The sequence below is a fragment of the Tamandua tetradactyla genome, chromosome 14 (genome assembly GCF_023851605.1).
Source record: "Tamandua tetradactyla isolate mTamTet1 chromosome 14, mTamTet1.pri, whole genome shotgun sequence".
In the NCBI taxonomy this organism is placed as follows: domain Eukaryota; kingdom Metazoa; phylum Chordata; class Mammalia; order Pilosa; family Myrmecophagidae; genus Tamandua; species Tamandua tetradactyla.
The window spans coordinates 29,684,955-29,699,261 of NC_135340.1; the positions used below are offsets into that span (position 1 = coordinate 29,684,955).

Sequence of the window (14,307 nt, forward strand, 5' to 3'; positions counted from 1 at the left end):
CTGCCCCTTTTGGGAAGTTCAGGGAGAAGTCACAGGTCAGTACCTATTTTGATTCAAGAAACAACAAGGTATTTTGGAGTCCTAGATAAGTAGTTGGGAAACATGAATTTTAATCCAGGTTTGTCTACAAACCAGTTAAATTGCCTCAAAGAAATGTTAATCAGCTGCTTTATTGGTAAATAAATTTGTTTTTTGAATTCTATATTAGCTAAGATGCCTATAGCAGAAGAATAAGTGCTATAGAATTGTGGTAGTATTATTTTGAAAGTCAGATGTAAGTTTGGTCTGCATGGAGTGATGGACAAGCTATAAATATTTAAAGTTAATGTGAAATAACAAATCATAAAGATGAACGGATTAGAACTGAACTATTGAAAATCCCAAGGGCAAGTAATACTATCAAGATCTCAGAATAAAATGGCAAGACAATCTGAGTTTTTGGTGAGCTCTAGATATCCAAGATTTCCCAGAGATAATTAAGATGATAATTGATATCTATTGAGTGTTTAATATATGTGAAGCTCTGTACTAAAAGTGATTAAATGCACTGTCTCATTTATAATTCTTATAACAACTCATTATGATTACCATTCCTATTTTATAAATAAGAACACTGAGGCATAAAGTACTTCAGCCAAGGTTATACAGATAAGAAATGTCAGAACGTGGACCCATTGCTGGATCTGTTGACTCCAAAGCCTGTTCTTTTCACCACTAGGTTGTATTTTGAAAACTGACCCCAATTGAAGAGTGTATCAAAGAGCAACATGTCAAAAATAGCTTGTGTTACTCTTCTCTCTTTTATGAATGCTAAGCTTTGGGGGCAAGTTGAAGATTCAGAAAGGTTATATACAAAAAAAAAGTGTTTGTCAGGCTATCCTGCAGGGTAGGAGCTTCTACTCTAGCTGAGGATGGTAGAGGTTAAAACAGTTGGGTAAGAAGAGGTGTGATCGTAGATAAAGAAACTAGGCATGTTTATTCTAGATAAGAGTAAACTCAGGAAGACTAAGTCCAGATGTCTTAGGATGGTAAATTAAATGCAAACCAAATATATTTTCCGGGACTTAGAAACATGTTTATATATTTCTGTAAAGGAAATGAATGGGTGTCCATCTATGAGAGGTAGTAAATTTCATGCCACTAGAGAAATTCAAGTGAGATAATGTCACGAAGGGGTTTCATGCAGCCCTTTTCAATACAGAAATACTTAGGGATTGAAGATTTTAGAGAAGATCAGTGTGGACTAAACTCTGAATGAATAGGGAAGATCTGAAGGAGAAATCAAACCTTGAGCTGCTGTCTGAGAGAGTGAACACCATTCATTTTTGGGTTAACAGGTCAAATTGCCCTAGCTTCCAGGAGATAGGCACCGTGGTATATATAGGAGGGGTACTCTACTCAGAGCTGTGGCAAGGCTTCCTGTTCTCTAGCCCTTGGTTGCCTCCCCTATGAAGAAGGGCTCTGGGTGTGATGGACTCTAAGGTGTAGCCATTCCAGGCATTCTCTGGGTCCTGAGGTGCCTCTTCTGTGGCAAGCCTGTCGAGCCTTGGCAATTTGTTCTGTAACCTTTGGATATGCCAAACCTCAAGTATAGGAAAATCAAGCTCTCTGCTCAGGACACTTATTTCAGAGTTGGAAAGGCTCACCAGAGCATGAAGACTGGCTTTTTTAGCACTTCTGGGAGAAGTGGAAAACACCTTAGAAAACCTCTGATTCAAAGATATCAGTTGTATTAAAAAAAAAACAAACAATAACTTACATCAAAATAAACAGAAATATCACAGAAACTTTGTGGTCCTCCCAGATTTCTCAGGTAGAAAACTAAGTTTTATTTTATCCTGTTCCTTTCTAAAACCGTACATTATCCCTGCTTCTTGATTTCCCATGGCTACGTCAAAGCCGAGCAATGACAGGTAAAGCAGGGAGATGGGTCTAGAAACTAATAAGGCAGTTTCTTTTCTTTCATTTCATGAAAACTGTGGAAGACTTGCTGCCTATGTCTTTTCACTCACTACAGAATTTCAAAAATATTTCTCGTGTGACAAGAAAAAAGGCAAAAAAAAAAAAAAAACCCACATAAAGACACACTAAGGAGGTTTAGAATCAATATTTCATTTTGATTGTACCTTTCATGGGCAAAAATATGAAAACAGGGTTTATAAATAGTATTAGTAGTAAATATTATAGATCTGCATATTTTACCAAATACAAGCATATTTTTGAAAAGTTGCTGTGAACTTTGATTTGTTAGGAGAGCTACTTTGATGCCAAGGCAATTCTGTTTGCATGTTTGGGGAAAAGATATAGAGACTCAGTCTTTGAACTGCCATGTCAGTAAATGCTGCCCCATCTCCTATTGAATCTTGGCCCGGAAAGGTCAGCTTTGGTTTTTCTTTGCTTTTGGAAAGAGGAGCTATATTAGAATTACCGTCCCCTGGGAAACAAGTCAAGATAGGACTCCTTCAGTGTGTCATCGAAGTTTAAAGTGAAAATGTGTTGATTCAGAAAAAGAGACATTGGTACCTTCTGTTCCTGAATTTCCATTATGAGTGCAAGATGGAAATCAAAGGCCTTTGTTCCTTCAGGTCATTTTAACCAAAATTTTAAAAAATTATATTTGAAGATATAAATATATTTTGACAAGAGAAAATAGTTCTGGAATAGGGGTAGATTAGTCTGCAAACAGTCCCACTCCACAGAATATAAAGTAGCTGATGAATCCATTAAGTCGGCGTGACCTAGTGAAGCCTTTTTTTTTTCTTTTTCTGCTGTATAATAATTGTCGTTTTTGTAAAGATAGCTAGATAATTGCATGCTAAAAAGTGATTATGAATTTTCTTAAAGAGAGGAAAGCTGCCTTTAAATGAAACAAGGGTTTTTGTTTGTTTTTATTTTAGTCCTTATCCTTTAGTTCTTTTTGTCCTTTAGTCCTGCCCCACCCCACCCCACCTCCCACCGTTGTTTTGTTCTTTTCTTTGCCAATTATTGAAGAGCTCATATTGTGGGAAAATTCCAATTCAAAACATTTTAAAAAGGCAATGAGGAGGATAGTCTGACGTTTCCATTAGCTTTTGCAGAAGAACCCCCGGGGGATTTAGACAATATGGAAAAGCAGATAACCAGTCCAGGAGTCACTTCTCAGAACCAAACAGCATGATGAAGGCACCCGTGACTGATTTCCAGAAATTCCAGTGGGTCATTTTTCTATTATAAACTTAATGTTTTGGGGAGTTTTTAGCTTCTAATAACAGCCTTTGAAAATAGTTACTCTAGGGACTTGCAAGAATGATGAGTTCCCATCTCTAGATAGCCTGTCAAAAGAGACCCTCAGCAGTTACAGATTTATTATTAGAGGTTTTGACCAATCATGAGCACTGTGTATTCTTGACCATAATTTTTTAGCAATATAATTTTTTGTCACCAAAATAATAGTGGTGTCCTTGATAGGATCCTAAAATAGCAAAAGGACATTAGGTAAAAATTAAGGAAATCTGAATAAAGTATAGACTAAGGTTAGTAATACTATATAATATGGATTCATTAGTTGTGATAAATGTGCCATATTGACGTAAGATGTTAACAACAGGGGAAACGGTATATGGGGCATCAAGGAATTCTCTGTATTATGTTCACAACTTTTCCATAAAGTGAATTATGCCAAAATTAAAAACTTATTAAAAATAATACATGATCGTTGTAGAAAATTTGGGAAGTGCAGAGAAGTTAAAAAAAATTGCTTTCAGTTCTAACACCCCAAAACACTGTATTTTTGTTTATTTTCATATGTAGTTTCTTATGTAGAGCATATGTGTGTTATTTCATAATTTCCTTTTCTTAATGAACAGAATTTATAAACAGCATTCCTTTCATTATCATGTTGCATTATAACTGTTATATAAGATGAAGTTTATATTATATGAAAATATATCAGAACTTATTTAGCAAACCCCTTCTTATCAGAAATTAAAGTTATTACCCATATTTCATCATTATAACTGGCACCATGATTTAACTCTATAACTAAAGCTTCATTCACATTCACTATTATTTCCTCAGGAACAATTTCTAAAAATGATATTATTGCTGGCTCAAACGGTCTGTAGAATTTCATGAATGTTGAGAGCTTCAGGGCACATAAATTTAAATTTTATATCAAGTAGAGCTGATGATATACTACGGATTATATGAACAAATGAATTTATGGTGGTGGATTTAAACTAGTTTAGGAGAGAATGTAGAGGAGGTTGGATTTAAGGTTTCTATATATTGATTTGTTTATTGATTTATTTTTGAAGCTTTGCTTAGAATGACCAGGGGTAGAGGACTGGAAGAGGATGACTGAATAAAAAAGCCCATTGAGGCGTGTGAAAAACAACTGAGTATAAGTGCAGGCAGTGCAGGCTTGGCAAGGAGGAGAGATCTAGAGACAGGTGGGGCGGCTCTGGGGTTGGAAGCACTCATCCCCTTCTGGAGGGTGTGTCTGAGGTTCAGATGCCTCAAGGTTAGTAAGCTGGGACCAGGTTCAGGAGGTACAGGGAGCCCATCCCCACCCCCATGCCCAGTCATCTAGCAGAAGAGGACACTGACAGGCAGTGGCTGTTTCAGGTAGGAACCTGCCTTGAGATGCATTAAGATGTGTCCAAGTCAGAAGGGAAACCAGCACCTCACAGTCTGTAGGCTACACTAGGGGTCAATTTTACACTAAAGGTCAAGTTGGAATGAATCTCCACTAACAGAGGCATTTGTATATCTGCCCAGGACATTGTCCCACCAACTGACTACTCGCCCCCCAGGCACAGTTCCCCTCTCCCTCCCACCTGTCCGGCAGCCACGCGCCGGGGTGATGAACTATGTCTTCTCCGGACAGTATAATTATCAGCCCAAACATGCCAGTCCCGATTATTGGCTTTTAAAATTATACTCATATCAGTGCTGGGAATAGCCCTCAAGTGATTTTCTGGTCTGCCCCCTGCCTTCAGGGAATTGAGGTAAACTCCAATGTATACCAGCGGACTTTATCCCTTGAGTGTTGATAATGGTCATCAATAGAAGGTTATCTTTGTGTATTCAGATATGCTGAATTATTTTTACTCTGATTTGTCATCCTTAACATTTCGTCTTGTGTTTCAAGCGTTTTCCCGCTAGAAAGCATAAACGTCTTTTTCATGATGTTTGGAATGGGAGACTCAAATATTGACTCAAATTCTTTTCTGAAGTCTATCCCCTGGATAGGGATTTGTGTTTCTGCCACAACTTGAGGAGCATTCCAATATAAACTGCCAGCTGGAGCTCAGACCACCCACCGCAGCCTTCAAAAATGAGTAGAAAATAGGCTTTAACTGCTTCTTTCAACAACAGCAACAAAAAGTTGGGGTCCTTCAGGGAGTCATAGGAGTAACAAGGAAGGTGTGAAGAGCAGGACTGCCTCTGAGTTTCCCCATCGAACCAGTGCCCTACAAACACTGAACACAGCCCGAGCCTAGCCTTTCCCTCAGTATCCTCACTGTTCTCTTGGATTAATCCAAAAGGAGACCAAATCTCGGCACAGTTCCCCGTGGTGATATCATCTGCAACGTAAGGGGTGGGGGGAACAAGTGGGCAGTAGGGTAGGGAAGAGTTTGAGAACAGTCATCTCAAAACAATAGAACAGTTCCTCAACAGTGTCCTTGGTGTTTGGATTCTCAAAGCAGGGAGTGAACACCTCTTCAGTGGATGAACGTAGAAAACCTTATGACATTTGACTCAGCTAACCTTTGAGAAATTAGAACTAAGTCCGTTTAATCCTCTTCCCTGCCCTCTAGCCCTGCTCCCCCTTCTTTTCTTTTTAGATTTAGATTCACCATAACCCTTGGTTTATGATGCACCTTCATCATTGGTCCACACATGACTCGCTTTTATGTATTTGTTCATTTTTAAGAAATGACTCTTCGGTTGGGCTATTTCCAGGTTTTTGTTTGTGCATTTACTTTTACCTCTCATTTTCACATACAGAACCCAAATTCCCAGTCCCAGATAGTGGGGAGGCGGTGAATCACGTACCTAGCCTGCAGGGACCAGCACCAGGGAAATGATCCTCTTTCTTCCTGTACATTTCCCCATTGGGACTTCCCGCCCTTCAGATGTTCTTCTTCCCGGGGTATGGGCAGCTCAATGCCTCAGTCTTACCTGCGGCACAGGAGATGTTTGACAGTGAACAAAGCATGAAGGCACCTCTGAAGTTATCCAGGAAATTTCCTTAATCTTTGGTGCTTCTGGCCATCCCACTGTTTTTTTTGTTTTCAGTACCCAAAGCAGATACCCGGTGGTGCCCAGCAGAGGAGGCTTTCCTCCAGATTCCCTAGGGAATGTTCTAGACAATGTAGTGAATTATTAAGACTGCTTGTTTTTCAAAGTGTTTTTCCACTATCCTTTATCGCAAGACAACTTGGACAAGGAGGAGAGAAGACAAATGTCAGTTCAGTCATATCACAGTTTAGTATTAGGCTCATAAATGCAGCCAGAACCCCCTCCGACTACATGTCTGTCAAGCCTGCTGGTAGAAGCATTTCCACCATTTAGAAGGTGAAGAGAGAGAATATATGCCGAAAGGAATAAGAGACACATCGTCTGTGCCGCCCCTCCCGCCGTGTTCATGGGGGACTGAGGGCAGGGTGCTCAGGAGCCCCGGTGGGTTTGCTGCCCTCCAGGGCACCTCAGGAACTGCCCTGCATTTGCCTGGGAATAGTTTTATCTCTGCTTGGCATTTTATTGTTCAGAAGGGGCAGCTTCTGCCAACCAGGATCCTGTTTCTGTTCGGTAAGAATGCCTCAAGCTCAGGGAAAGAAAGGTTATGTGGAGAGGCAAGAAGCATTAACAGGAGAGGAAGAAAATGGATTCTGTCAAGTTGTTTGTACAGTTCCTCTCCTTTTTTTCTTCCTCTCTTCTTAAAATAATTGGTTTAGGACTATAATAGAATTGCTGTCAAATCCTGAGAGTTGGTTGTCTTGGATGGAAACAAGTAAGTAAAAGTGTTCCAAATGAGATCATGGAGTCGGAATAAAAAGAAATATTGATTCGGAGTTGAGAGCCAGCCTAGAACAGGGAAGAAAGCAAGAGATTTTTTTTTTCTTGGCCAATAACATCTTGATATTAAGTATTTATTCCAATGCAGCATCATTTATAATAGGAAAATATTACAGACGATTGACTGTCCTCATCAGGGGACAGGTTAAGTAATCCATGGTACATCCTCACAATAGAATAAATACTATACAGCTACAAAAAGAAGGAAGTAGTTCTCTCTGAAATTGGAGTTCTCTGAAAAATTTGAAAAAGTTCCAAGTATATTAAATTAAAAAAAAGAAATTGTATATAGTATGCTATCTCTTGTGCTACCTTTTAGGGGAAAATAAGAATGTTCACATTCATTGTATCATGTAAAGAAATTCTAGAAAGATATTAGGATGATTTGGAGCTATTTGTACCTCAGAAAAGATCCCATTCTTTTATCCCTTCCTGTGACTGTAGACCTATTGTGGGTGGGACCTTTTGATTGGATTAATTCAGCTGAGGAGTACCCCAAGCTGGACTCTTACTAGAGTCCTTTATAAGAGGATAGAAGACAGAGAAGAAACAGAAAGAAGCCCCAGAGAAGCTAAGAGAGAAGGACACGCAGAAGCTCAGAGAAGAAGCCACTGAAGCCAGAAGGTGGAAGCAGCAGAACCCGGGGAACCCAGCAGACATTGCCATGTACCTGGCTGTGTGTCAGAGAAACTGAGCATCTCCAAAAGCCAGATTTCAGGGAGAAAGCATCTCCTGTTGATACCTTAGTTAGGACATTTTCACAGCCTAACCCTAACCTTGTTATTCAAGATGTAACGGAGAGGCTGGAGGGAACTGCCTGAAAGAGTAGAGCTGTGTTCCGGTAGCTGTGTTTCTTGAAGATGACTGTATAATGATATAGCTTTCACAGTGTGACTGTGTGATTGTGAAAACCTTGTATCTGATGCTCCTTTTATCTACCTTATCAACAGATGAGTAGAACATATGAAATTAAAATAAATAATAGGGGGGAGAAAAAAACAACTAAGAACTTTAAGCTTATATGATAATAAATCTGCATTGAAAAAGCCAACCCATTTCTGGTATATTGTATTTAGTCAGCTTTAACAAACCAAAACAAATACATAAAAGGGCAGAGGAGGAGGGACCGAATTGAATAGATAAGGAGAGCAGTAGGATATGTGGCCATGGAATGACCATTCCATTAACAGATTCCCAGCAGGCGGTCTTCTGGATGCTCTAGAGAGTGGCCAGATTTCTAATATGTTCATGGATGTTTAACCATGACATGTTAATAATAATTTTTTGTATTCCCATAGGCTTCAGCAATGCCAGTTGCATATTAGGCCAACTATATACCTGCTGAATTGAATGGAATGCTTTTAATGTAGAGTTTTGTGTGAGAGGAAGCCAAACTGAAAGAATGAAAGATTTTGATAATCCCTGGCATATAAGAAAATTGAAGAAAACCAACCAAGCTCAACGTCTTCAGCTCAAAACACTAGTTAGCGGTATGTTAAATTATAGTGCCAAAATTCATTCACTTTCCATTTGCATTTGATTCATCATTGCTCTAATTTTTAATGTTCTAAAACATTACCTGTTGAAGCTGTTAAAATCCAGTAAGTGCCTTCGCATACCCAATTAAATGCCCAATTACCAATTTCAGGCTCTCAGCTTGCGTTTACAAATGAGATGAACCTAGCCCTGCAGCTGAATTTTAATGGCTATCGGATCTCAAGGGAAGTAAGATTTTCAGTGTTCTCCCTCGGGAACATCCCTCCCATGGTGTAAACAGAAACAGAAGCGCATCAGTGCTGCTTCTATACCGAACCATGTGTGTGTTCCAGCACCGACGTGAGTTATGACTGCGGGTGTCCTTTCTAGGGGAAGAAGATCGAGGGCAAACAGGAGTTTTTGGGGCCTGGGCAAGGGCACTGGAATAATTTCCTATGCAAGAAAATAGTGTCTTTTTGTTGAGGCCAGGAAACAAGACCAGGAAGCTTGGCGTTCTCTTTTGAATATAAATTCAAAAGATTACTTCCTAAACATTGAGTTTGAGCATGGAGGAGCATCCAGAATTCTTGGCCAGGAAATGGGTTGTCTTAAGATTCATCCCAGGTCATGGTAATCTAAAAGAAATCATCTGCTCTGTGGGTGGTTTTATTTCTGTACTTGCAGACTTACTGTTTGTAGTCAGTAGGGCCAATCTCCTTAGTTATGGAAGCCCAGGGATGGTTTGAAGGGTTTGAAAAGACCTGCTTTGTTCTTCTCTCCTTGATAATGACTCTTCTTCTATAAAGAAGCTTTCCTGAATCCACTGAAAACCTCCCTCTCACCTGGCTGGTGGTAAGAAATGCCCATTGTGGTATTCCTCAGATCCTACCTTGTAGTTTAGCCACTCAGGGACGTGTCAATTCTATTCTAAATACAAACCCCCTGAGAGGTAGGGCTGTGCCTGAATCACATGGTCCTCAGTCCCTATTTCCACTCCTCTCCCTCTCCCCTTGCCCCTCCCATCAATTTTCCTTCAGTATGGATTGAAGAAGTATTTGTAAAGTGAATGTTATTTGTACCTTCCGATTTTTTCAGAAGAAAAGAATAGTCACACTGCTTTATGATCCAACAGTTGGCCGTTTAAAGTCCTCTTAAGCAAATTGGAACATTCACATAAACTTCTCATATTCAGCTATGATTCCCTCCAGGGGAATTTAGTAAAGTCTTGAGCATAACATTTTGCCACTCCCAAGTAGAATAGCTTTCTCATACCATGAAGCTCCCTTTCCTGCCAAGAAACCCTCCCCCCCCCACCCCTCCCCAACAGTTCATCCCCCAGGAGGGAAACAGCAAAGGCTGACAATCTCTTTAAGGATCTCAGATGTGGAGATAAAAGATACTCTGTGTGCTGGGCGTTTCCAAATGAACAGATATTTGATAAATCCTGCTTGTATTGGGGAAGACCAACCTAGCTATTTTGATCTGTCCGGTGGCTTTTTGGGTTTGTTTCTCATCGTGTTAGCGAGACGTCCTGACCGGAGAGACTGACCACTGGCTTGTTCGGCATGTCACTGCGCACACGCGCCTCAAGGACAGATGCCGATGCTGAGATCCGGACCCAAAAAGACACGTGTCCGAAACGGCCGCGTCCGGGCGGTCAGAGGGGCGAGAGGACCCGGGCCCTGCCCCCCGGCGCCCGTGGCTGCCCCCCCGCGCGGAGCTGCCCCTGCGGAAGGGTCGTTCCCACGCAGAGCAGCTGCCGTCCTGGGGGCATTCTCCCCATTTCTACACCAAATCCTGTACATTTAATGTGTTTGGGTGTTTGGGCATTAAATTGAAGCAGATGAAGGATCTGCAGGATGATTCAATACCGCACCCTGGGCCTCCACTGGAGAGCCTTTTTCTTGAGAATGTCTTACCCACAAGCAAGGAGCCTGGAGGGCGCATGGCCTTGCTCTCAGGAGACAGCAGGTTGAGCTGTAATTCTCTTAAAAACATCACTATGGTGCTGGGACTTTCTACAAAAGGGACTTTCTCAGACCCCCAGCAGGAAGCTTTTTATGTATTCCCACGTAAACTTACCTTTTACCTTGTCTTCTCGGAAAACAACGCTCTTCTCATTTTTGAAAATAGCCATTAAATTAGTTTTACTCTTTAAATTCAGATGGCCATCCACTCATGTCAGCACTTGAACAATGCTAGCTTCCTACTCAGCTTAGTCTTTGGTGAACAAAGCTAGTTTACCTTAGGAAGCAATTTGGATTCCAGTTGTGTTTCTCTCAAAACCCTCTCGAGCATGGCAGCCAAGACGGTCCGATGGGATGAGCCTGGGGCATAATGCAGTGTGTACCTATGAGAGGACCCGGGGCAAGGAGCTGTCAACACCCCTCTCTTGAATGTACCTGGACAACACTCTATGGAGAAGCAGAAATGGAGACTGTTAGTATAATGAATTCTGTTACCGCACAAATCTGACATCAGTATGTAAGCATTTAATGTCAGAATCTAAATGCCTGTCCCTCTCTGCTCTCCTTGCCCCAGCTTTGATATACAGCCTGAAGTTAAGACCATTAACCAGTGCATCTTCTTTGCACCCTCAAAAGGAAGAGAGTGGACGGGCCATGGTGGCTCAGCAGGCAGAGTTCTCACCTGCCATGCCAGAGACCTGAATTCGATTCCCGGTGCCTGCCCATGCAAAAAAAAAAAGGAAGAGAGGGAGAGAAGCATTTACCAAGGACAAAAAATGATTTATTTATAGAGCAGAATTGACAAAGGGCGTTGGCAGTGCACCTAGCTGAGACTGGTGTGATGGGTGGCCTGGGAATCATTAGAAATGTTGTCTTAAGAACAGGTAAGCACAGGAGTTCAGGTAGGCATGGTTTGTTCTGTTGTGTTTGGCAACTGTGGGTATATTGTACCCCTGTACTGTCATTGTTCCTGCTAGTCGGGAAAGAATGAACCAGAGCATGGACTTTCATCAGGAAAATGTGGCCCTACTTAGGAAGGAGCCCTGAGGAGAGGTGGGAAACTCAGTGGTGTGGTCCAGCACAAAGAAGGAAAAACAAGTATTGCACACAGAAGGCCTTTCTTGTACTTTCTTTTGTGAGTCCAAGGATGGAAGTCATTGTTCTCATTTGTCCCTTTAATCAGAACCCTGAGCCAGTCGTATTGTAACAATTTTGACCTTTACTCTCTTCCCTCTAGAAATGTGGCTTTTTCACCATCTAGTTTTCTGCTTGAGAGAGTGAATACCTTAAGCAGTATTTCCTTCTTTCTGAGAGACTCCGTTTCCTATCTTTCTTCACATCTCCCTTTAGAACTTGCCTCCCTCTGAAAACTGACCTGGCATTTCTGGCCCATTGAACCCTCCTTTAGCATTGAAGTATAACTACCATTTTTTGCTTGGTTTCATTTTATGCAAATGTAACCCATAAACCCTTGAGAAGCCAAAATGTAACCCATAAGCTCTTTAGAATGCCAAAAGTAATAATAATAATAATTAACAACAAGATCCTACTGCAGTCTTCTTAGAGAATATATTTTTATTTGAGGGAGCATCATGCATCCTGAATTTACAATTTTCGATAATTCAACACAAGTTTGGCTGAAGTTACGTTTGTACTATCAATGGTGGAAAAATAGTTAACAAGCAAATGAATAGAAGGAGTAAGATAAACATACAAAACAAAACCTGGTCATTTAGAACCAATCATTTGCTTATTGTGTGTTCCCTTCATGTTCCTGAATTAAAATTAGTTCTGCAAAGTTCCAAAATGGGTGTTACAGAGAAATACCATAGAAATTTTGAGAAAGGAAAAGAGTGTGGAACTGATTTCTGGGGAAAGTCTGGTGGCAGAGAGAGGACATGGAGGTGGCCTGTGGAGGATGGGGATGGTTGAGGTTTGCAGGAAGTAGCCATCCGGCCACCCCAGGTAGAGAAATTACAGGAGCAGAGGTGTGCAGATGGGACAGACTATGACATGTATGAGGCCCCAGGAGGAGCCTGGCACTTGGGTGGTCCCATTCTCTGGTGGAGTTGGTCTTAGAGGTGTGGGGTTGGAAACAAGGCTGAATAGGCGGGGAATAGGTGGGGACTGGTGGGGCATTCAGCACCAAGGGACAGTTATGATCCATTGCATTGTATTTCTAAGCATATCAACACTTTATTTTTGTAAAAATAAATTCTATAATTTAGACTTGGATTTTGAGGGCTTCTGAGCAGGTTCACCCATCAGGATAGCATCTTCTACATATGACAGTGAGATGATTGACATCAGTGGTATGAACTTGGTATTCAAAGCCATTTGTACAGGATTAGAGATACTGGTCTGGTGTTAAGAGGGCAAGCTAGAAACATATCTGTGGGGGACACTGGCTTCTCCCCATTGACTCTGTATGACATCTTAACCTCCTTAGCAGAGGAAGCACATAAGAAAAGAAGCATTAATTCTATCCTCATAGTAAGGTCTGACCCTAAAGTGGCCTTTGGGATGCATTAGTCACTTCCTCTAAGTGTGTGGAATTGGCAGTTTTGCCAGTGCTTGGTTTTATGATAGTTTGTGTGATCTGTGCTATATACAGGTACCTTGAAACTCTAAAATGTGCATGTTCAGGAATTTGGAATATCACTGACTTCAGGTATGAAATCATAGCACCAGAGAAGATTCATTAGCAGACATTTGAATAACCATGGCATGTTGTATTACCTATAATTCTTGACTTACCAAACTTGATTGGTATTGCCAGACACAAATATTTATCTTTCATCCTTTTATATTTTATTTTGTGTTTATCTGTGAATGGTATCCTCTGAGTCCATTTGGACTTCCTGTTCATACTGGAAAGAGTCTGCTAATTTGTTGATAAGCTAAAATTTGAGTTTGAAAATGTGAGTCTTTGTGGGCATCTTGGCATAGTTTAGTTTTTCTGTTTGTTTATTGTTGCTAGTTCCTGGAAAGTTTTCTTTCTTTACACACGTGCCAGTATGCCTCAGTGCTAAGATGCGCCAGTATGCCTCAGTGCTAAGATGCGCCCTAGGCTCAAGAAAGGATAATCAAGGAATGGGTCTGTTGGCCATGGAAAATCTTCACCCACAGAATCAAATGGAAAAAAATTAATACAAATTTGTACCTAGTCTAGAAAACTCTCCTTAAAGATACCTGAAGAGATAATCAGGACATTTATACCTTTCCCTGCAGATGAAACGAAGGCACCTGATTCTTGGTAAAGACCCTCAGGCAGATGCTATGACTTTCTTACCTCACTTGTCCCAAAGGCAGTGGGACTTTATAAAGTCCCTGCCTCTGATAGGGAGGTGAGCATTTTGAGTCTTTGGTTCTAGACAATGATAACTTTTTGTTTGTTTGGTTTTGGTTTTTTCTTTTTTTCAAATTTTTTTAACATAACAACATAAAAACACAAACATTCTTACTATGTGATCATTCCATTCTTGGTATATAATCAAAAACTCACAATATCATCACCATGATCATTTCTTAGAACATTTGCTTCAATTCAGAAAAAGAAATGAAAAGAAAAAAGAAAAAAACTCATACATACCATACCCCTTACCCCTCCCTCTCGTTGACTGCTAGTATTTCCATCTACCCAATATATTTTAGCCTTTGTTTCCCCTATTTTTTTCTATACACCTTACCACTCCCTTTCATTGATCACTAGCATTTCAATCTACTAAATTTATTTTAACATTTATTCCCCCTATAATTAATTTATTTTTAATCCATATGTTTTACTCATCTGTCTATACCA

The 14,307-nt window shown here is 40.5% G+C and overlaps 1 protein-coding gene across 8 annotated transcripts in view; it reads left to right on the forward strand.

The window, feature by feature from the left end:
* Nucleotides 1-14,307, forward strand: part of STXBP6 (syntaxin binding protein 6) — a 281,394-nt gene that overhangs the window by 179,044 nt on the left and 88,043 nt on the right. Inside the window, exon 1 of one of the 8 annotated variants that reach the window (XM_077127058.1) lies at nt 8,026-8,552. The exons of the other annotated variants lie outside the window; for them this stretch is intronic. Within the exon in view, the coding sequence (XP_076983173.1) occupies nt 8,465-8,552 (88 nt within the window). The 5' untranslated portion in view covers nt 8,026-8,464. Of the gene's footprint in view, nt 1-8,025; nt 8,553-14,307 lie in introns of those variants that run through there. 8 annotated transcript variants of the gene reach the window in all.